The sequence below is a fragment of the Akebia trifoliata genome, chromosome 6 (assembly GCF_017979445.1).
Source record: "Akebia trifoliata isolate Shusen 1 chromosome 6, ASM1797944v1, whole genome shotgun sequence".
In the NCBI taxonomy this organism is placed as follows: domain Eukaryota; kingdom Viridiplantae; phylum Streptophyta; class Magnoliopsida; order Ranunculales; family Lardizabalaceae; genus Akebia; species Akebia trifoliata.
Window position 1 is genome coordinate 7,970,728 of NC_141380.1, and position 22,047 is coordinate 7,992,774.

Consider the following 22,047-nt stretch of genomic DNA (forward strand, 5'->3'; position numbering starts at 1 on the left):
TGATAATATAATGGTGTTTGTGAAGAAAGTGGCAAAAGAATCCTCACCATGAGGAGTCAAGCTTTGCCATGTAACTCAAGTCTTCTCATTATGGGATGTGCACACACTATGCGTTGTGGGTCACTGTTTGTTGAATCAACATATGAAAATGAGTATCTTGAATGGTGATTCATGGCAGTTAAATTCAATAATATTTTGTTAAAGGCATAGATTTTGTCAAATTTGAAAGCCAATCATCATTTGTGTTCTTGCGTTGCACATCGAAACAAGATTCTAATACTACTTGTGTGTCTACTAATAATATTCATCTCCTTAACATTCTTTAAAAAGTAAAACAAAGAAAAATTCATTACCTCACCATTGGTGTCACTCAAAATGAAGACTACAAGCAATACTTCTTATAAGCAAAGAAAACAACAACAACAACAACAAAAAATAGCAACTCTGTACTCGTATTGGCCTTGGGCTGTTTTACATTTTACACTGGTGTATCTTACGTAAAAAGAAAAAAAAATTGAACGAGGAGAATTTTAATCGCCTTAAATTAGGTGGGCGTCCAATGATGAAAGAGTTTCTTCCTCAAGGTCCCTCTGGAGTGGGAACAGTAGGTGCTGAAACCTAAGAGTAGATTCTAGAAGGTTTGGCAATGTCGTCTTTGGATTCCAATCTTTTCACCAAAGTAAAAAAATAATAGTAAGAAAATCGCAGTGGTGTTATTTCCAGTGAGACTCATAGCAGATGAAAGGATTAAAAAGCTCACTTACCGAGCTGCCTATTGATGATGGCCATATCAGGAATGCATTTACCGATTTTATCATCATTTGAGCTAGCGTCAATGGTTGAGGTATCCGAAGAAGATTCACCAGATACCTTTGCATATAACTTTAAGGGAGAAATTCCATGCAAATTAACAACATGGATGGTAGATATGGTCAACCACCTAATAAATGAAAATTAGACACGAATACCTGTTTCATTGTTTCGGCAAGTTGTTTCCGTGTAACTCCATTCTTGGGATTGCCCACATTGAAAATCTGCCCATTGGCACGTGATGGGTTTTCCTGAGAAATTTTAGTTGTGGAAGGAAGATTAAGCACCCATTAATCCATGTTCAAATTCAAAGATATAAAGGGGAAGATATAGATAGGAAGAAAACCAATTACAATAATAAGTAGAATGGCCTCAATGACATCCCTGATATAGACAAAGGTATGTTGAGACTGTTGACCGTCGAAGAGCCTAAGCGACTTGCCTCGAAGGAGATCCTGAATGGAGGATAAAGAAAGAATAAGAGGGAAATTGTTCCATTGAAGACAAGAAGCGAAAATTTGCAGTTCTATTAAAGTGAGGAGCTATACTGACTTGGGTGAAGTGAGATAGAACTCTTGGAACGACTTCGCATGGATTACGATCCATTCTTCGGCCTATACAGTTGAATGGTCTTACAATAGTGAACTCGAGGCCATTTTGAGAAGCCTCTCCTAAACAGGTTTTAGAGAAGTAAGATAAAATATCTCATTGGAATAACCTTTAAGAAGTATATATATTGTACGAGAATTTTTACCGTACCATATATTAGCCTTTCAATTAGTTGCTTTGCACAGGCATAGGACCACCTCTGTTTCGCAATTGGACCATAAACACAAGGAGAAGCGTCTTCCTTGAGGACAGAGAAATTGGCCTCCTGCACAAAAGGTGAAACAACACAATCTATTTTCAAAAAACTGAACATGAAATGTTAAGATCTACATGAGTTCCATACAGAAAATTTGCTCTGCCGTTTTTCGAATCAAAATTAAGTAGAAAACACAGAATCTGTCTATATCTCAACTCCTTCATTTTCAGTACATAATTTGGTGTGAAAAGGCCAACGTTTCAGCTGAAGTAAGTCCCTCACTGTATTGATGACGAGGATCATCATCATCAATGACATAAGATGCTAGTCAGGCACATTTGAGGCATTCTTGCTTCCATGTGCCAAGGGAACCATCCATTGCCACAGATACAAGCATCACAAGATAATATTGGAAAATTCATAATGCACAAAAATATTTATATATGCATAAACAACTTGATTAGTAACTTGAATGCAAAAAATGATTAAAAAGGACAAAAAATCAATCATTTAAAAAAAAAACTTAATCTAATTCTAATTAGTAGAAGTTACCAATCATAAAGACTGGTTGCTTGTTCAAATTACCTTTTGTTTTCAATAGGCAGATGAAGTTGTCATTGTTGATTCCACCTTGAGTATTTTTGTTCTGCTATTAAAGTGTGTTTAGAGATGAGTTCTTGGTCAAAAATCTCCTGATTGCTGATGTCAGAGTGAGACTAACTCTCAGTTTTCAGCAGGAGCTGTATTTAAGAGGTTAAAGGCTCCATTTTCCACGTAGAGTAAAAAAATACCTTAAGCTATTACATTGTACTTATCATGGTTGTAAATCCAGATTTTGGGAGCTTATTGCAACTCTTTGAGAACTATTTGAATCGGTTGATCTACTACAACTCATCCAAATCAAACCCTCCAAACCATTTCCACATTAATTGATAAATGTACATTTAATGAAAAAAAAATGGTTTATTACATTCAAACCATACCATTGTGTGCGTGTGTGTGTTTGGCGGGGGGGGGGGGGGGGGGGGGGGCAAGAAATTCTAAACCCAGAGTATGTGTGATAGCAGAGAAAATGTCTTCTAGGAAAATCAATCAATCAAAAATCGATCTCAAAAATTCTAGAATTCTTTAAAGAAAATATATGCCTTACAAAATCTAGAATTCTTTAAAAAAAAAATTGCCTTAAAAAAACTATCAACCATAAGAATCTTTAATGACAATGATCAAATGCTTGGGTTAGGAACATGGTTTTAAAACCCAAATTCAAGTGAGTTGGAATGGATTCAGAGGTCACCAAGTTTGAGTTTTACGCTCTCAATTAGATCATCTCATTGACTTCTCTTAAAAAAAATCAAGACTAATATTTTTGTAACTTCAGCATTTGTTCAAACAGATTGACAGAACTAAGATAAAGAATTTCATAAGGAACATTTGTAAAGAACCCATATTTTTTTATTAATCAAGAAATTTCCATTCTAAAACAATCCAAATTAAGATTGAAATGAAATTCGCAGTGAAACGGAGAGATCAAACCTATACCTGATGCAAAGGCTCATCCTTAGGAAGGAAGCTTCCAATAGTTTCGCCATAAACTTCGGACGAAGAGAAATGAATCAATCGTTTCTTATTCTCTGAACATAACATGACCTGAACCAGATATCAACAAACATTTAATCAAATAAGCATGGAAATGAAATTGAAAAGAAAAACGAAAGAAAGAAAATCAAACAAACCCAATTCAAGAAACCCTAGAATTTAAAATACCCACCAAAGAAATTTCATCCACAAAATTTCTGCAAATAGTATGAGTCGGCCGGGCGTTAGCACCCAAATCGCAGAACACACCAAGATTGACAATCTACAAACAAAACCTCAATTGATCAACAAGAAACCCTAAAAGTCCAATTTTAAAACTATAAGGAGATCGATCAGAAGTAGAATTTGTAATTTTTACCACATCCGCATTCTCGATGAGAAATTCCAAGTGGACATCGTACTTTTTGTCAAACTTGTGAAACTCGATCCGATTGTGCCAAGGAAGCGATTCCTCAAAGAGATGAACGATATTTTCATCGGAGGTGTCGATCACGATGACCTTGTGAGGAGTTACTGAAAGTAGTGTATCACAGAGATTTGATCCAATGAATCCTCCACCACCAATCAAACAGATCGTTAATGGTGTGATCACTTTCCTATCCAAATCAAACCTCTCCATTGTTGCATTAAATGGTAAAAAGGAGAGTTTCAGAGAAGAAACGAAGAAGAACAAGAGAGGGGTTTCGAGGGTTTTGCTTTCTTTCCTAAGCTTCAGAAAGACTGATGTTTCTTTAACCGCTTTTTAAATAAGAGAAAAGCGAGGGAAGGAACCAAGAAGCAGATAACGAACCAAGTAGGGGCAATTTAGTAATTGTGTATATTAGAAGAGAGATTTTATAGGCACACCAACTTTTACTGTACAAAAGAAGAGTGACCCTATATCTCTTTATCCTCGTTTACCCTATAATCTATGAATAATGATGTATTTAAAACTGTAATTATTCCAATAATAATAAATATAACGTATAGCGGCGGATAAATCCACTGCTATAAGTTTGATTCTATAACGGCGGATTTTTCAGTCGCTGAACTTATAGCTACCGAGGCTGTTGAGTTGAAAATTAGATCCGTCGCTAATCCCCGTCGTCATAACCTATAACTACAAATTTACTACCCTATAGCGGTGGATAAATCCGTGACTGTATACATTTTTTCTTATAGTAGTATCATACAATCGTTGGGGCATGCATGGTTTTTTTTATTTTTTGAAATGTTTTGATGAATTGGGTTTGTTTTATTATGGGCTTCTTTTTTATTGTTTTTAGATTTTATTTAAAATTTCATTTTGGTTTTTGTTGACATTCTATGGTATGTTCTATCAACTTGAGACATTTGTATCTTTCTCATCAATGTATGATTGTTGGGGTCTTTGTTCCACATATTTAGGCTTGGATTTCAGACTTTAATTTGAAATTGATCTTGTAGGTTTCTTTGTTCCAGTGTAAATTTAGTCTTGGCTTTCTTTTCTTATCTTTTCATGGTAATGGCATGGTTGAGTTTTTGGGTTTGTTATCTATGTTGATTCATTTTTTATTTTTTTTTGTTCAGATTCATGTGAAAATTCAGAGAGGAATAATTAACCACGAGTCTTTGAGGTTTTCGGAAATTGTTCGATTCAAAGAGGTAAGAGGTAAAATTTCCTTACATTAGGCCATCCCACATGTTAAATAATATCACTAGCAAGCATGATTCATTGATCATGTTTAGCTAATGTGATTAAATTCTATAGAACCCATGAAAACAAATGGGCATGAAATAAGCTCCTCCCCCTTTAACAAAAACATCATTTATTATATTCATTTACTTAGCGTAGTTTCTTTGTTTGTTACCCTACAATAAAACAAATTATGGAATGTGAAAACCAAGTTTCATTACTTAACTTTTAATTGAAATTTATTCATCCAAGTTTACTATCTTAAGTTTACTACCTTGAAAGAGGAATAATTAAAAAAAAAAAAAACAATTAGGGATGAAGTAAACATGTAAAGCATGATCAAATTTGTTTATTTATTTGGCTTCTGTGTCATGTAAGAAATACTATATTATTGCATTTGTAATTCTGATTCAATGATCCCTAATCAAAATGCAACAATTGGTATTGATCTTATATTTTTAGACACGTGAATTCAACTCTAATAAAGCTTTTCTTCTTATCTAATATGAGCAGTCTTAATCCAATGTTATGGTCAAGGGCTGAAATTTCTATATGGGAGCTGTCATCAAGCTCCGAGCAGTATCCTATGAGCTCTAGGTGACAGCACTGCGAGCCATTGTTTGAAGTATTTAGTATAAACTGAAGCACTAAGAGCAATATCACGCAGTTGTTCATGCTTGTAGCGACCAAGTTCCAGTGAAAAGGACAGAGACACTTCCCAACCAAAAAGCAAAGTTCCCAGAGAGAGCTCAAAATCCAGTTGGAAAAGGAAATTCAATTAAAGATAAGCTGCCCATGAGCATCATGGCATAGGTAAAAGGGAACGAGGAGGCAAGCCCGTGCCCCCCCCCATTTTCTGCATATCTTGGTCATCCGATATGACATGAATCACTGAACTTGCACTATTTAAGTCAACACAGCAACATTCCTTTGGAAATCCAAAAGAAGAATCTATTCGAGGGGGACATAAGAGATATTATGGTCCACCACAGAGAATTATTTGATTCTTGCATCCCAAAGAATTTCCATGATACATCAGAACAATGCAAGTGACATTAGTGTTGTTCTTGGAAATGCTTTTACAGGTGGATCTAAATTTATGTTAAAATGCTCTATGAGAAACCATTGATACTTGCATAATGTAGCAACTTTCATCCTATAACATTAATGGAAAACTAAAAATTAGAAAATGAATTATTTCTTACTTGTAAAATGTTAATACAGATGTGTTGTTTTTTAAGTCTAAAATAGTTAAAAACACATAATAGACCTGAGATCAATCATCTTTAATGAGTTTCTGCTCCCCATCGCCGTGTATTATTTGAGTTTCCCTTGGTACATTCATGCATGTAATTCTAATTTTTTATGGGTTTTGATTTTGGTTGTTGTTGTTGTCCTGAGTATGATCATTTCATTCTGGTTGATTCTGCAGGTAGTATGTTCAGGCACATGGGACATTACATGTTTCATTGAGTATTTATGTGACCAATTTCTTGAAACTATTGACGGTTTTCGGCCTTGGATATATATATATATACGAGTAAGATTCCATTGAATAAAAAAACTTTCCATTTGCTTTACATGGTGTAGTATTTGGTCCTCATTTATAGGAATATTTTTTGTTTTTACATGAATGTGCACCTATCTTTTTTTCTTCTGATCATAATTCAATTTAGGTCTTGATCATTGCTTGTTTTGTCCATGTTGTGCATTTTAGTACACTACTCATTCAACACAAACAAAGCCAAGAAGTGAGTGAGAATGGATATGAAGATGAAAACTAAAATGGGTTGAGGTGGTTAATAATCACTGTGAAAGTGCTATTCTTGAATGCTATAATATGATATTTTATCTTTTTTTCTCTTTCTGAATTTGCAGGTGAAGAATGTGATATAAAAACCCTTCAATGATCATCTACCTTTGCTAGAAGCCAGTAGGTCTCCCTCCTTACCCAATAACTTAAAGTAAATATATTATCATTCTTTGGCATTTTTGGGATCAATTCACCCATTTCAATGGAAAATTTGTTGATAATTTGAAAAATCAGATTTTGGTAAATTGAGGCCTGTAGACTTAGGTGATGTCTGAGTTTATAGGTGAATATGTATGTACACACACAAGAGTTTACATGTGCCTACGACATGATCATCCTCTTTGAGGCTAAAGGGTAAAAGAGATTCTTGGAAAAAGAAATAAAGTTGAAATTTTCTCAAGATGCTTGCAAGTTAAAATTAAATGGCCCTATTGTGTTTTCCCACTGTCAAACCACTTACTAGATGTCCATTTTTTAGAAATCACATGATATTAGTGGCCTTACTTAGAAATCCACCTACATAACAAAATAAATTTCACGAGGGATTCCTGTCAGTTGGTTTCAAAGAAATCACGAATTTATTATCATGGGTATAAAAACTAGGAGTGCAATGAAAATGGGGGATTTAAGCAGGCCTCTCCACCTTTTGGTGAATATTTGGGATACTTTCCTTGTGTTTTCAAACTGAAGAGATTCCCCGGCCCCCTCCTCTACCCCGACCTCCACCTTGTCTTTTATTATATACTAATGAAAATGGGGAACGGATCAAGGGACATATGTAAAAACAATTTAACATTAATAAATTTTCAAAATATGGGTTAGAAGTTTGGGATTGAGCTGATTTTTTGTGAGGATGATATCTATGATGGGAAGATCATCCGGAAAAAAAATCATTCCAATCTGAAACTTCTAACCCCATTGAAAGTGATTTAGAATGTGGACTGTCAATTTTTTGCCAATAATTTGTTAATCACTTTTGATGGATTTAGAAGTTTCAGATTGAGTTGATTTTTTGTGAGGATGATCTTCTCATCGCAGTGACCATCCTCGCAAAAAATAAGCTCAATCCAAAATCTCTAACTCATATTTTGAATAACCATTGTTTTTGCATATGGCACATGAACTGCCCCCATGAAAATGATATATCCTCTTATTCATCTTTAATTCTTGAAGTAGATAGAATCTTATAGTTGAAGAGGAGGGTAAAAAAAGCCTGTAAGTTAAAGTAAATGGAATCATATGACTGGTTTTGAGAAGAAAAATCATTTTTTGATTACAGATTGATAATAATGACATTTAGGTCATTTTTCATTAGTTGATTAGAGAAGACCGAAGTCAAGGGGCATGTCGTCAATTTAAAACATGGGCATCTTCAATATTCATGAGAAGCATCATGCAAACCAATATCTGTAGGGCCTTGGTGGCCATAAAATGTAAAATCAGTTTAATTGGTAAAATCTACTTGTGAGGCCTTTAAAATTTATTTTTCAAAATAGATTGGTGGATAAGATCTTATGAAATATACACGAGAAATTTTGCACAAACGCCCAAAATTGTGTGGTTTTAAATCAAACAATGGCACTTCATAGATTTCGACTGCCAACAACTCATCTGGATCCTACTCACTCCAATCAATTTCTATTGAAGAAAGCTATTTATTTAAGCATCTTAAAATAGGAAACTGATTTCTTTAGCACTAATCTTTATAATTTTGGTAAAATATAATAAGAAGTCTTTACAGTTCAACTTTTGTTGAGTCATGCATTCATCCTGATATTGTTGTATTCTTGTGCATTCAATTACATGTAGCAAATAACTTCAGGTCGATGAAGAAATACATCTTGTAAAGTCGTTTGTTCATATCTAGAACGAGAACTGTTAAATGTAAAACTACAATAATGATGAAACATAACTTTTTTACCAATGAGCTATTGACCTTTGTATTATCATTAAGTAGTTTTCTTGGACACAACTTCATTGTTGTAACTGGGGTATGTATAACTATTTTTATGTTTCTTTCTTTTTTTTTTTTTTTGTCCTAATGCAAGGTATAAATTGGTTTTCTTTGTTTATTTTTTTGACTTCACCTTACCTTGGATGGCATCCTGTTGTCACTACTGTCCTTCCTTCTCTATCTTCATTTCATCTTCAATTTGTTCACTATTCTTCTATTTGAGGCGCGAACATTGGTTACATGAGATTTCTTTCAAATTAATTTCTATGCTTATTGTTGAAAAAAAATAATTGAAAATTTATTAAATTCAATAGAATAAAATTTAATTTTTCTATTCGCAATTACGTTGCTACAAAATTTTAAAATATAAAAAAATAAAGTTTTACACTTTTACTATAATTCACATGCAACGCATGTGCACGTCACTAGGATAAAAATGAGGTCTTAGCATCTACTAATCCACCTTGTTATGAGAAAGCTAATAATTATTTAAATACAAATGTATATTAATATATATTTCAAACCAATTTAAATTAGAGTCGTGGTAATATGACTTGCCAGGTGGCATACTCAATTGACTCTCTGACGTGGACAAGTTCAGGAACTGTAACTCTATACACCTCAGGATACACTTTTTAATGGGGAAATGCAATTGTGTATCCTGAAGCATTCAAATCTACGACTCCGAACTTGTCACGTCAAGGAGTCAATTGAGTATGCTACCTGGCAAGTCATACTATCCCGACTCTTTAAATAGTCATACTGAAGTAACATTGAAATTGACATCGTGAGAGACATTTCTGACATGGATGTGTGTCAGAACCATAGATGCTTTTCATCGAATCGCATTTTCTGTCTTTAAATATGAGATTCGCCACCAGCTTAAGCATATATTACCGAATGATTTAGCTATCTAATTTGCAATTGATCAGCCGACTTCGTGGTTGGCTTGTGATAATATTTGATTGATCATCCATTCCCTTGTGATGGCTAAAGAACCATTGCAATTGAACTAGGATTACAATGGATAGTGCTTCGTCTAGATAGTAAATTGTTGAACATGAACTTCAAATTCAAGGCCTTTGTGAAGCTGATCAAATTTCATTGTCACACACGAGTCCACCCTGTTTATTTATTCATTAAACTTAAATTTGAGGAAATTTCACAAGAACAAAGATCAGTTTTTGATTCCTTACTATTTTGTCAGTCCCAAACTTGAACTTGGACCCTTCTTTCCAACATTTCAGGGTGTAGGACACAACGATGAGAAAGTTCTTGTTCTTGCCGCGACAAATACTCCCTATGCTCTGGATCAGGTAAGAAAATTTTGAATAAAAGCCTGTACATCTAAGTTATTAGTTTATCTGTATCATATTGCTATGGCTAACAGACAAAGGATGACAGGCCATCCGCCGACGATTTGACAAGCGGATCTACATTCCTCTCCCTGATTTGAAGGCTAGGCAGCACATGTTCAAGGTACCTTGCCTTGTTTGCATTACTTTCTCCATTAAAATCATAATCATCTATGCCTTATCCCAGATTTGGAGTTGTCAACATGAATTCTGTTTCACCATTCAGTCCATTAAAATATGGGTAATTGTAACATTGATCTTTTTAGTTGCCTCCGTCATTGAACTTGATGGTTTTGAGCAGGTTCATCTTGGAGATACCCCTCACAACTTGACTGAAAGTGACTTTGAGACCTTGGCACGCAAGACAGAAGGTTTCTCTGGTTCGGATATTGCTGTTTGTGTACGTGAACATACTTTAATAGATTATTTTCATTCATTCACTTCAATGTTTTGGTGCTGTTGTACATCTTTTCCCGAGTGATGCTGTTTGAGATTAGATTGGTATTACACTCCTTGGATCTTTGACAGGTAAAAGACGTGCTCTTCGAACCTGTTCGCAAAACTCAAGATGCAATGTTTTTCATTAAGACATCTAATGACACGTGGGTGCCGTGTGGACCAAAGCAACCTGGAGCTGTTCAAATTACTATGCAAGATCTTGCAGCCAAAGGCCTTGCCTCAAAGGTATGAGCAGATGGGATCAGATAGATTCTTGGGGAACATAGCCTCTGTTGGGTATTTGTTCTCTTTTATTCATTTTTCAAATTAAGACGTGATTGAAGGCTTTTCAATTGCAATTACCCGTATGCGCAGATCCATCCACCACCAATCGCAAGAATTGATTTTGATAAAGTACTTGCAAGACAGAGACCAACTGTGAGCAAAGCTGACCTTGAGGTGCACGAGAGATTCACGAAGGAGTTTGGGGAGGAGGGTTGATGGAATGGAATTGGAACACGAGACTCCCTGACTGTGAGGAGGGGTGCAATATGTATTTTTTGTCTGTTACATGTATTTTTTTCTGTTAATGTGGACTGGAGAAATTTATCCATCTTTGTAGCTTCTTGAAGTCTAAGGATACATAAAATTTGCCTCTGTATGACGGATGAACATTTGGTGTTTCGATACTTCGATAAAGTTGCTTGTTTCAATCAGGGGAGAAGTTGAGTCCTGAAACTACCACTGCACATGTAATTGTTTTTTGTTGATGATTATAGATAATGCTGTAAACAAATGTGCTGTACCCAATACCACCTGCATGCATTCATTGCTACCCTTTGATGGATGTGCCGTTTGGACAAGGCTTACAGTAGTCCATTGAAAGATGTCACTTTTTTTCTTCTTTTTTCCCATGTTGGTTTTGGTGAAAATTAAAAATAATCCTGTTGTTATATGAAAGACATATCGCCTTGAACTTGAAGTTGTCTTACATTTGACGTTAATGGAAATGATCAAAATGCAAGGGCAATAGCATCTCTTGTAGAGAAAAATAATACTTCTAAACATGTTTTTTTTTTCTTCATGAAAATGCTATCTTCTGCAACCTCTTTAATATTGAAAACTTCACCCTCTCTGTACAAATCTCAAGAAGAAGATGGGGGGATTGAAAACAATGTGTTTTGGGGAAAATAAAGTTGAATAGGTTTTTTTTTTTTTTTTTTAAAGAAAAAAAAGAAAGAGATCAATTACAATGGGTTTAATGACTTGAACAGTATGTACTTCCCAAAAAGAGCAATTATTCAGTGTCCATGCTTTGTACATGTAAACAAGAAAATTCATTGCCTGGTCTTTGGCGTCAGTCAAAAAGTAGACCATAATACTCTGATTAGAAGCATTAGTAAAAGAAAAATCAGAAGGTGGAGAATTTTAATTGACTTAAAGTAGGTGGGCGTCCAATGATGAAAGAGTGGCATCCTCAAGATCCATCCGGAGTGGGTGCAGAAAGAGCTGAAACATAAGAGTAACCTCTAGAAGGTCTGGCAACGTCGTCTGTGGATTCCAACCTTTTCATCAGAGTAAAAAAGAATATATAGTAAGAAGAAAATCTCTGTGGTGTTATTTCCATTTAGACTCACTCATGGCAGATGAAAATCACTTACCAAGCTGCCTATTGATGATGGCCATGTCAGGTATGTATTTACCAATTTTATCATCATTTGAGTTATCGTCAAGAGTTGAGGGATCCGAAGAAGATTCACCAGATACCTTTGCATATATCTTTAAGGGAGAAATTCCATGCAAATTAACAAGATGGATGAAGATATGGTTAGCCACGTAACAAATGGAAATTAGACAGTAATACCTTTTTCACATCATTTCGACAAGTTGCTTCCTCGTAACTGCATTGTTTGGGATTTCCCACATTGAAAATCTGCCCATTGGCGCGTGATGGGTTTTCCTGAGAAATTTTAGTTTTGGAAGGAAGATTCATCACCCAGTAATTCAAATTCAATAGATGAAGGGTAATATAAAAGTGGAAGGAAACCCATTACAATCATGAGTAGAATTGCGTAGATGGCATCATCAATATGTATAAAGGTATGTTGGGACTGTTTCACCATCAAAGACCCTGAGTTTCTTGCCTTAAAGATCCTGAGTGAAAGATTAAGTATGAAGAAATTGTCGTTTGAAGACAAGAGCAAATGTACAGTTCTATTAAAATGAGGAAGTAGTTTACATTGGCATAGAAAGCTAGAACTCCTTGGAACGACTTCATTAGGAATGAGATCCATGTTTGGGCCAATCCAGTTGAACGGTCTTACAATAGTGAACTCGAGGCCATTTTCAGCAGCCTCTCCTAAACAGGGCTTAGGCATATAAGATAAAAAATATCGTTGGAATAACCTCATAGAGAAGTACATACTTTATGAGAATTGGCTTACCAAATATGAGCCTTTCAATCAGTTGGTTTGCACACGCATAGGACCACCTCTGTTTCGCTACTGGACCGAAAACACAGGGCGAAGTGTCTTCTTTGAGCATATAGAAATCGATTTCCTGTTCAGAAGGAAAAACAACACAATCTATATCTGAACTCATTGATGTTGTGTAAATGTCTTGTATTTGTTGGCGGTAGTTGAGTTGTAGAGGTGAAGGGGCCGTGCCCCCGACCCGGATCAATTTTTTTATGATTACTAAAAAGGGAATCAGGCAATATTTTTCTTACATGGTTTTCCTATTTTTTTATTTATATATATATATAGATGTATATATATATAATTTTTTTTTTTTTTTGGGTGGGTAGGGGGGGATAGACCTTTTTATTATTTTCTTTTATACTTCAATTGTAGTTTTTAATCTATGTGTAAGGCCAATATTTCAGCTTAAGTAAAAATCCCCATGTAATAGGCACAGCGACAGAGAAAAAAACATATTATGGATTAAAAAAGCAATATTTTTTGACTTTTGAAAATTGAAAAAGTTAAAAAATTTGTTCATATTTTATAAGTAAAAAAAAAAAAAAATCAACTTAAGCATAAGAAAATTACTTTCGGCGTTCTAAAAGTTACTCTCTCTCAATATTACTTTCTTCCACAGTTAATGTTTCAAAAGAACTCATATTTTTTTTCGAAATTAGATATTAAACCGATACCAGACGCAGAGGATCATCCTTTGGAAGGAAGCTTCCAATACTTCTTCCATAGACTTCAGCGGAGGAAAAATGAATCAATCGTTTCTTACTCTCTGAACAGAACTTAACCTGAACAAGATATCAACAAACATTTAATCAACTAGTCGTGGAGATAAAATCAGAAAATCCTAATACAAGAAACCCTAGAATTTGAAAAACCCACCACGGGAACTGCATCCACGAAACTTCTGCAAATTGTATGAAGTGGCTGTTTGGTGTTATTCCCCGGACCGCAAAACGCACCAAAATTGATCGTCTACAAACAAGATCTCGATTGATCAACAAGAAACCCTAAAATGCTAATTTCGAAACTATAAGGAGATAAGAAGTAGAATTCTTGTTTTTTTTACCACATCGGCTTCCTTGACGAGAGATTCCAAGTGAGAAGAATCATACTTGTTTCCGAACTTATGAAACTCGATCCGATTAATCCAAGAGTAACATTCCCGAAAGAGATTTTTGATTTTTTCATCGGAGAAGTCGATCACGACGACCTTGTGAAGAGTTCCTGCCATTAGCCTCTCACATAGATGTAATCCGATGAATCCTCCACCACCAATCAAGCAGATTGTTAATGGCGTGATCTCTTTCCCATCCAAATCGAACCTCGTCTCCATTGTTTCATTAAATCGTAAAAAAAAGGAGAGTTTCAGAGAAGAAACAAAGAAGAACGAGAGAGAGTTTCAGACCTTTTTGGGTCAAACCGCTTTTTAAATAGGATTCGAGAGGGAAGAGGCAGAACTATTCGGTGAGCAAAGAAGAACGTGAGAGAGTTTCAGACCCAAAAAAAAAAATATACTTTTTTTTTTTTTTTTTTTGGGTCAAACCGCTTTTTAAATAGGATTCGAGAGGGAAGAGGCAGAACCATTCGGTGAGCAAATTAGGGGTAAATTAGTAATTATGAATATTAAGTAGGGGCAATTTATAGAACTCCTATAGCCGCACCAATTTTTCTTCATACCATCATAATCATCATAAAACTAATTTTAATAGGAGTATTTTCCAAAACATGCATGAATCATTTTCCAGGAAGTTCGCTCGTAAGTATTTTTTAGTTTATAGTGATGAATTTGTTTGTATTAAAGCTGCGAATTTGTTAGTAAATTTAAAGTCAAAATATCCTTAATTTTAAAGTGTGACGAATTATCTAATATTAAAGTGATGAATTCATAGTAAATTTAAAGACAAAATATAATTATTTTTTAATGGTGAATTCGTTGGTAATTTATCTACGAGTTCGTCATTTTAAATTAAAAATAACTACCAATGAATTCGCTGAAAAACGATTCATGCGTGTTTTTGGAATTAATATGAACCGGACTTGGAATTTCATCGTATTCAGCACACGAAATAGTAATTCACCAAATTTCAATTGGTGTGTTATAATAAAAGATTCGTTTGGCAAAATAAGTTATCTAATTTTTATTTTTTTAATCATGTGAATTGATGAAATTCTATATAGTAGATAAAATAAAATTTATAGAAAAGGGGATCTAAAAACAAAAAAAGGAATGGATTTCCTTGACGGAATCATTCCTTGACCACCCGCTCATATAAGCAACCTATTTAAAGTTGAATAGTTTTGATAATGACAAAAGTTTTATCTTAAAGATTTGGGGTAAGTTATACAAATCTTGTTCAATCTTTCCATTTTTTCGAGAGCCGAGTCTGCATTTTAGTTGATCATTCAACTTTAATTCTTGTCCCAATATCTCTATACTTATGTGTAATAGACCCGAAATAATGAAAGCGGTTTTAGGGAATTTTTAGACCATTGTAATGGATATCCGCACCACAAGCACCATAATCATTTGAGTTCAACCATGTTTCCTTCACCTAAAACCCATTTCAAGTTAAAATTCTTTAAAGAGTCGCAATAGATGGACTTGAAAAAAACCACTTGAAATTCACTCGCTGATGTGGCACGTGCACAGAAGTCCATAAATCTTTTTCTTCAGAATACACAAGGGAAAAGATCTATGGTTCCGTACACACATAATGTTAGCGAGTGAATTTTGACTCAGTTTATCAGTAGTCTTCTTTAAAAAAAATAAAAATGCTTTACTTTAACATTTGTAATAATCTTTTCGTAAAATTAAACATTTCTTATTTACTTGGCCAGACCAACATTGATGCTCCAAGCAAAATCGTCTAACTCAACATGGACCTGACTATGAGATTAAAAACCCAGTACAAAGAATATGGATAAATAATTAAAAGGTAAATGGGTAGGTAAAATAACAATATTAAATTTTATAATTGCAAAATGAATAATAAATAAAATTTAATTAAAATAAAAATAAATATTTTATATTTGAAAAAAAAAATTCAATAAGTATATCATGCAATATATCAAGCAAATATCTCGACGAGAACTTTTTAATGGTACCATTTTCATTGCAAATCAACTAACAAATAGAAAGTTAAGACACTAAAAAAAAAATACTTTGTAAGGAAGGTTAACTCATATATTACCCTTCAAAATTTTCCTTAATAACAATATTTGTGATTTCTTGATAACATAGTTTTATTTTGTTTCTTCTGAAAAAGTAGGAAAAGAATTCTCATCATGAGTAGTCAAGCCTTCCCATGGAATTCAGTTCTTCTAATTATGGGGATATGCACATAGTATGGGTTCGTGGGTCACAATTTGTTGGATCAAAATATGAAAAAGGCATCATGAATGGGGATTCCTACCAGTTAGATTCCATCATTTTTATGTTATAGGCAGAGATTTTGTCAAATTTGGATGTCTATCATCTTTCCTTACCTCATTACCATGTCACTGGCATCACTCAAAAAGAAGACTACATACAACACAGATTATAAGCAAATCTAGTATTTTACAACATCTATCATCATTCCTCACCTCATTACCATGTCTATGATTGGCCTTGGGCTGTCTTGTATTTTACAACGGTAAAAATTGTGTAAAAAAGAAAAAAGGAAAAAAATTGAATCAATTTGGGGTAGAAGGAGGAGAATTTCAATCGCCTTAAAGTAGGTGAGCGTCCAATGATGAAAGATTGGATTCCTCACTCAAGATCCATGTGGAGTGGGTGCAGTAGGCATCTGAAACCTAAGAGTAGATTCTAGAAGGTCTGGTAACGTCGTCTTTGGATTCCAAGCTTTTCGTCAAAGAAAAAAAGAATAGTAAGAAGAAAATAGCAGTGGTGTTATTTCAAGTGAGACTCATGGCACATGAAAGATTTAAACAGCACACTTACCAAGCTGCCCATTGATGATGGCTGTATCGGGAATGAACCTACCACATTTATCATCATTTGGGCTATTGTCAACAGTTGAGGGATCCGAAGAAGATTCACCAGATACCTTTGCATATAACTTAAGGGAGAAATTTTATTCAAATTAACAAGAAGGGCGGAAGATATGGTTAACCACGTAACAAATGATAATTAGACAGTAATACCTTTTTCATCATTTTGGCAAGTTGTTTCCGAGTAACTCCATTGTTGGGATTGCCCACATTGAAAATCTGCCCATTCGCGCGTGATGGGTTTTGCTGAGAAATTTTAGTTGTGGAAGAAAGATTAGGCACCCATTAATTTACATTCAAACTCAAAGAGATGAAGGGGAATATAGATACGAAGAAAACCAATTACAATAATGAGTAGAATGGCCTCAATGGCATCCTTGATATCGACAAAGGTATGTTGGCAAGGTTGGCCGTCAAAGAGTGTAAGCGACCTGCCACAAAGGAGATCCTGAATGGAGGATAAAGAATGAGAGGGAAATTGTTCGATTGAAGACAAGAAGTGAATTTGCAGTTCTATTAAAGTGAGGAGTTATACTAACTTGAGTGAAGTGAGATAGAGCTCTTGGAACGACTTCGCTTGGATTGAGATCCATTCTTCGGCCAATACAGTTGAATGGTCTTACAATAGTGAACTCGAGGCCATTTTGAGAAGCCTCTCCTAAACAGATTTTAGACATGTAAGATAAAATATCTCATTGGAATAAACTTTAAGAAGTACATATTTTACGAGAATTATCGTACCATATATTAGCCTTTCAATTAGCTGCTTTGCACATGGATAGGACCACTTCTGTTGCTGCAATTGGACCATAAACACAAGGAGAAGCATCTTCTTTGAGGACAGAGAAATCGAGCTCCTGCACAAAAAGCAAAAAAAACACAATCTATTTTCAAAAAAACTGAGCAGTGAAATGTTAAGATCTACATGAATTTCATACAGAAAATTTATTGTTAGTTTAATTATGTACTGATTTCTTATGGAAAGAGGGAAGAAGTTTGAAATAATTCCTGATTTTTAGAATTGAATGTAACAGAAAAAACGTTATGTAATTTAATATGCACAAAGCACTGTCCCAAAACGAAATTCACCCTTGCTAAGGTACCATAGTCTTTAGGCGTTCGTTCTCCAGGATACAACAACCCATGTTTCCAAGAGGGTACTCTAATTGGAACATAACTTCGAACTCGACGATGTTATGCGCACTCACAACGAAGAATACCAATATACGATTGCGTGTTAAATCGACTAAACAGAAGCATATAAATAAAAGAGAAAGTGACTATTTAGAATAGTCATAAACCTCTTCGTATTGTACTGATTCAGAACAGACACTAGTACAAACGAATTAAAAATGGCTAGAATTTTAAATAAAATGGGCCTTGATAATTAAAACAAAAAACGAGCCTTCGTGCGCACCCACGTAAGGTATAGATTCGAGATTTTGCACCCCCCTGCACGCACACGCATTAAGATTTTCGAACTAGTGGATCCAAATCCCAATTGGAACATTGGGTCTTCATGTACTCATGTGAGCCCGTCCACTATTTCTATCAACTTTAAAGTTATTAGAAGTACAACTATTTAAGAATTGCAAATTAACTCTTCGCCTAGTCGATGTGAGGCTAAAATTACACAAGACAAAATCAATACTAACAACTAAAGCTTAAAGCATAAAGCAAAACTAAAAGGTATAAAACAAAAAGCTGGGATTAGTTTACCCTATGGTTTAAACCCATTGAATATAAAGGGTTTTCAAATTCAACCCTCTAAATTCCAACATTTATACATATAAAAAAGACTCAGGATCCAATACGGAGTCTCATTCCTATAAAATTTGATAGGTGTCTACATGGAAAATTTTAGTTGGTGTTTAAAACACCTTGGGCTCCTAATCAAGCCATTCACACAGCCCAAGGTGTTTGAATTCCAACAAAAAGGTGCCACATAGACACCTAATGTTTTGATAGGAACGGGACACCATTTTGGATCACGACTCTATAAAAAAACAACTTGATTAATGACTTGGATGCACAAAATGATTAACAATGAGTAGAAATCAATTATTTAAAAAGTACCTTAATCTAATTAGTGAAGTCACCAATCAAGAGGACTGGTTATTTCGAGAATCTCTCAATTTTCAGCATGGGCTGATTTAAGTGGTTCAAGGCTCCACGTTTCCATGTAGAGCTCAAGTCTTTTCTTTATGATCTTTAACTAGCTTCGACTTGTAACAATGTAGCAACTAAAATGTACTTATCATGGCTATGAATCCAGATTTTGGGATCCTATTGGAACTCCCTGAGCCCAACTTGAACCGGCTGATCTAATACAGCTCAGCCAAACCAAGCCCTCCAGACCATTTCCACATTAATTGATAAATTTGTACATTTAATAATAAAAAATTGGTTTTTTCCTGCTATAAACTGAATTAAAATATGCTAAAAACACATCATTATAGCAGGTTTTGAACCCAGATTGTGGTGGACCCAAATCATCCATGAAGAAAGAAAAAAAAAAGATAGAGGGAGAGGGGCAAGAGATTCTAAACCCACAGAGTATGTGTGATAGCAGAGAAAATGTTTCTTAGGAAAATCAATTTGGCAAAAAATGATCTTAAAAAATCTGGATTTCTTTAAAAAATATATGCCTTTAATAACTAGAAATCGTACGAATCCTTAACGAAAATTATCAAATGCTTCAATCGGGAACATGGTTTAAAAACTCAAATTCAAGTGAGTTTTACACTCTGAATTAGATCATCTCATTGACTAGTATAAATATGAATTCATCTAATATTTTGAACTTAATCATTGTTTTCAAGCAGGTTGACAGAACTAAGATAAAAGTATTTCGTAAGAAACATTTTGGAAAGAACTCATATTTTTTTTGTTAATCAAGAAACTTTCACCCTAAACCCAATCCAAATTAAGATTGAAATGAAATTCACAGTGATACGGAGAGATCAAACCTATACCTGACGCAAAGGATCATCCTTGGAAGCAAGTTTCCAATAGTTACATTAACAGGAGAAAGAGAGGGAAGGACCGAAGGAGCTGATAACGAACGAAGTAGGGGCACTTTAGTAATTGTGTACTTAAGAAGAGAGATTCTGTTGGCACACCGACTTTTACTTATAACACACCAAATCTTTTGAAATTTAAATGATTGTCTACATATAGTTTGGTGTGTTATAAGTAACAATTGGTATGTTAATAGAAGCTCTCTATAAGATTTCCTAATCGACTAACCTTCATAAGTTTTTTCAAGGGTGAATCTCCATTTTATTTGTTGAATATGACGAAATTTCGATTTCGATAAACTGTTCATTTTAATTTCCAAAACTTGCTTTTACAATGAATTCATTATTTTTATAACCTATGAATTCGTGAATTTGTCGTTTTTATAATCTACGAATTCGTTGATAAAATACTAACGATTTTGCTTTATCAATGATCTTGCTAGTAATTTATCAACGAATTCGTTGATTATAAAAGTGACGAATTCACTAGAAAAGCATGTTTTGGGAATTAAAATGAATAGTGTATCGAAACTAGAATTTGGACGTAAGTTGCACTTGATTTGGGAAAAATCCCATACCGAATCGACTAACCTTCTTATGCAGTTTTTTCAAGTTGACCAATATAACCCTAGTAGCGCACCAATTTTTCTTAATACCACCATGATCAACTTAGCAAAAGAAGAATGTAACCCTATATCCTTAATTCGCACCTTCCAACTAATTTTATTTAAGGAAAATTACTTAAAGACCCTAGTGGAGGGAGTTCTTTCTAATTAGTTTATAAGTTTTAGGACCTCTCTTAATATTCCATTTAGTAATATTTGTATTTCAAATCAGTCCCTGAATCCTATTTCCCACATTTCTAATCAGTCTCTCTAGACCCACTCTTCAAACTCTAAGCCTACATAGAGAAAAAAAAAAATCCCTAAAAAACACATTTTCATGCATGAGGTGAAGGCTCCCAAATGGATTCATCTAACCCATGGATGTGCCCTTATAGCCAAACCAACAAAAAATATACTCTCAAGAGAGTGTACATGGGTGTACTTCATGCTTGATGATCAAAAGGTGAAATCTAGTTAAATTTACACCAAAAAGATAATAATAATAATAATAATAATTTTTTACTTCATTTTGGCTAATCTTTGGTAACCACTACTTTGGTGGGTGAGACAAGGTGCCTAGCACCTTCTTTGTCTCACAATCAAACCTCATTACCATTTTTCTTTAAGTGAATACCAAATTTGAGTTACTATTTACTTGAAAATTTGAATTTCAAAATCTCTTTCACGGTGTATTTTCACACCTTAACTCTTTGAATGGTGATGACTCCTAAATCCAAATAGATGAAGTCAAAACCCTTTGAACCTCACATATCTACAATGTTCTCTTTGAATTCGTTTGCAAAACTCAGAATGCTATGTTTTCTCATTAGGACATCTAACGATACATGGGTGCCATGTGGACTAAAGCAACCAGGAGCTGTTCAAATTACCATGCAAGAGCTTGTAGCCAAAGGCCTTGCTTCAAAGGTATGAACAGATGGAATCGTATAGATTCTAGTGGAACATAGTCCTTAGTGGATATTTGATCTGTTTTGTTTGTTTTTCTCAATTACAATTATTCGCATGTGCAGATCCATCCACAACCAATCACAAGAACCGATTTTGATAAAGTAACTGCAACACAGAGACCAACTGTGACCAAAGCTGACCTCGAGGTCCATGAGAGATTCACAATGAATTTGGAACACAAGACTCCCTGACCGTGATGAGAGGTGCTATATGTATGTTTACTGTTGTTACTGGACCTCGAGGTCAACTTTGCTCACAGTTTTATCCATCTTTGTAGCTTCTTCAAAGGCTTACAATAGTCCATTGGCATTGAAAAATGTTTCTTTTTTTTCCCATGTTGGTTTTGGTGAAAATTAAAAATAATAATGTCTTTATGTGGAAGACATATACCCTTGAACTTGAACTTGAAGCTGTCTTTCATTCGACATTAATGGAAATGACCATAAATGCCCTAATTTCACTCTCTTGTAGAATAAAAAATGTACTAGACTTTACCCTCTCTCCTTCAAATCTCAAGAACAAGATGGGGTGGGTTTCGGGGGCAAAAAGTCAAGGGTT

General features: G+C 34.6%; 5 protein-coding genes and 1 long non-coding RNA gene across 6 annotated transcripts in view; 1 reads left to right on the plus strand and 5 right to left on the minus strand.

The window, feature by feature from the left end:
- LOC147400034 (UDP-D-apiose/UDP-D-xylose synthase 2-like) overlaps positions 1-22,047 on the minus strand; it is a 29,494-nt gene that overhangs the window by 4,687 nt on the left and 2,760 nt on the right. The window lies entirely within an intron of this gene.
- LOC147400036 (UDP-D-apiose/UDP-D-xylose synthase 2-like) lies at positions 331-3,958 on the minus strand. Its single transcript, XM_086445652.1, has 9 exons — positions 3,570-3,958; positions 3,384-3,473; positions 3,155-3,262; positions 1,570-1,684; positions 1,363-1,481; positions 1,164-1,265; positions 969-1,061; positions 765-882; positions 331-667 (listed from the first exon to the last, which is right to left on the minus strand). Exons 1-9 carry the CDS (start codon positions 3,828-3,830, stop codon positions 540-542), a joined length of 1,134 nt encoding a protein of 377 aa, XP_086301778.1. The 5' UTR covers positions 3,831-3,958; the 3' UTR covers positions 331-539.
- Positions 9,606-11,141, plus strand: LOC147400037 (protein SUPPRESSOR OF K(+) TRANSPORT GROWTH DEFECT 1-like). Its single transcript, XM_086445651.1, has 5 exons — positions 9,606-9,948; positions 10,037-10,111; positions 10,289-10,387; positions 10,516-10,671; positions 10,801-11,141. Exons 2-5 carry the CDS (start codon positions 10,103-10,105, stop codon positions 10,924-10,926), a joined length of 390 nt encoding a protein of 129 aa, XP_086301777.1. The 5' UTR covers positions 9,606-9,948; positions 10,037-10,102; the 3' UTR covers positions 10,927-11,141.
- On the minus strand, positions 11,704-12,226 carry LOC147400038 (uncharacterized). The gene is made up of 2 exons (XR_015179524.1): positions 12,087-12,226; positions 11,704-11,990 (listed from the first exon to the last, which is right to left on the minus strand). It is a non-coding gene; the product is annotated as an uncharacterized LOC147400038 (long non-coding RNA).
- Positions 12,355-14,302, minus strand: LOC147400039 (UDP-D-apiose/UDP-D-xylose synthase 2-like). The gene is made up of 5 exons (XM_086446637.1): positions 13,969-14,302; positions 13,782-13,874; positions 13,580-13,687; positions 12,870-12,984; positions 12,355-12,784 (listed from the first exon to the last, which is right to left on the minus strand). The coding sequence occupies exons 1-5, from the start codon at positions 14,233-14,235 to the stop codon at positions 12,396-12,398; spliced, it is 972 nt and encodes a 323-aa protein (XP_086302763.1). The 5' UTR covers positions 14,236-14,302; the 3' UTR covers positions 12,355-12,395.
- LOC147400040 (UDP-D-apiose/UDP-D-xylose synthase 2-like) lies at positions 16,390-19,264 on the minus strand. The gene is made up of 7 exons (XM_086446522.1): positions 19,227-19,264; positions 17,637-17,752; positions 17,435-17,553; positions 17,242-17,343; positions 17,049-17,141; positions 16,846-16,963; positions 16,390-16,746 (listed from the first exon to the last, which is right to left on the minus strand). Exons 1-7 carry the CDS (start codon positions 19,262-19,264, stop codon positions 16,658-16,660), a joined length of 675 nt encoding a protein of 224 aa, XP_086302648.1. The 3' UTR covers positions 16,390-16,657.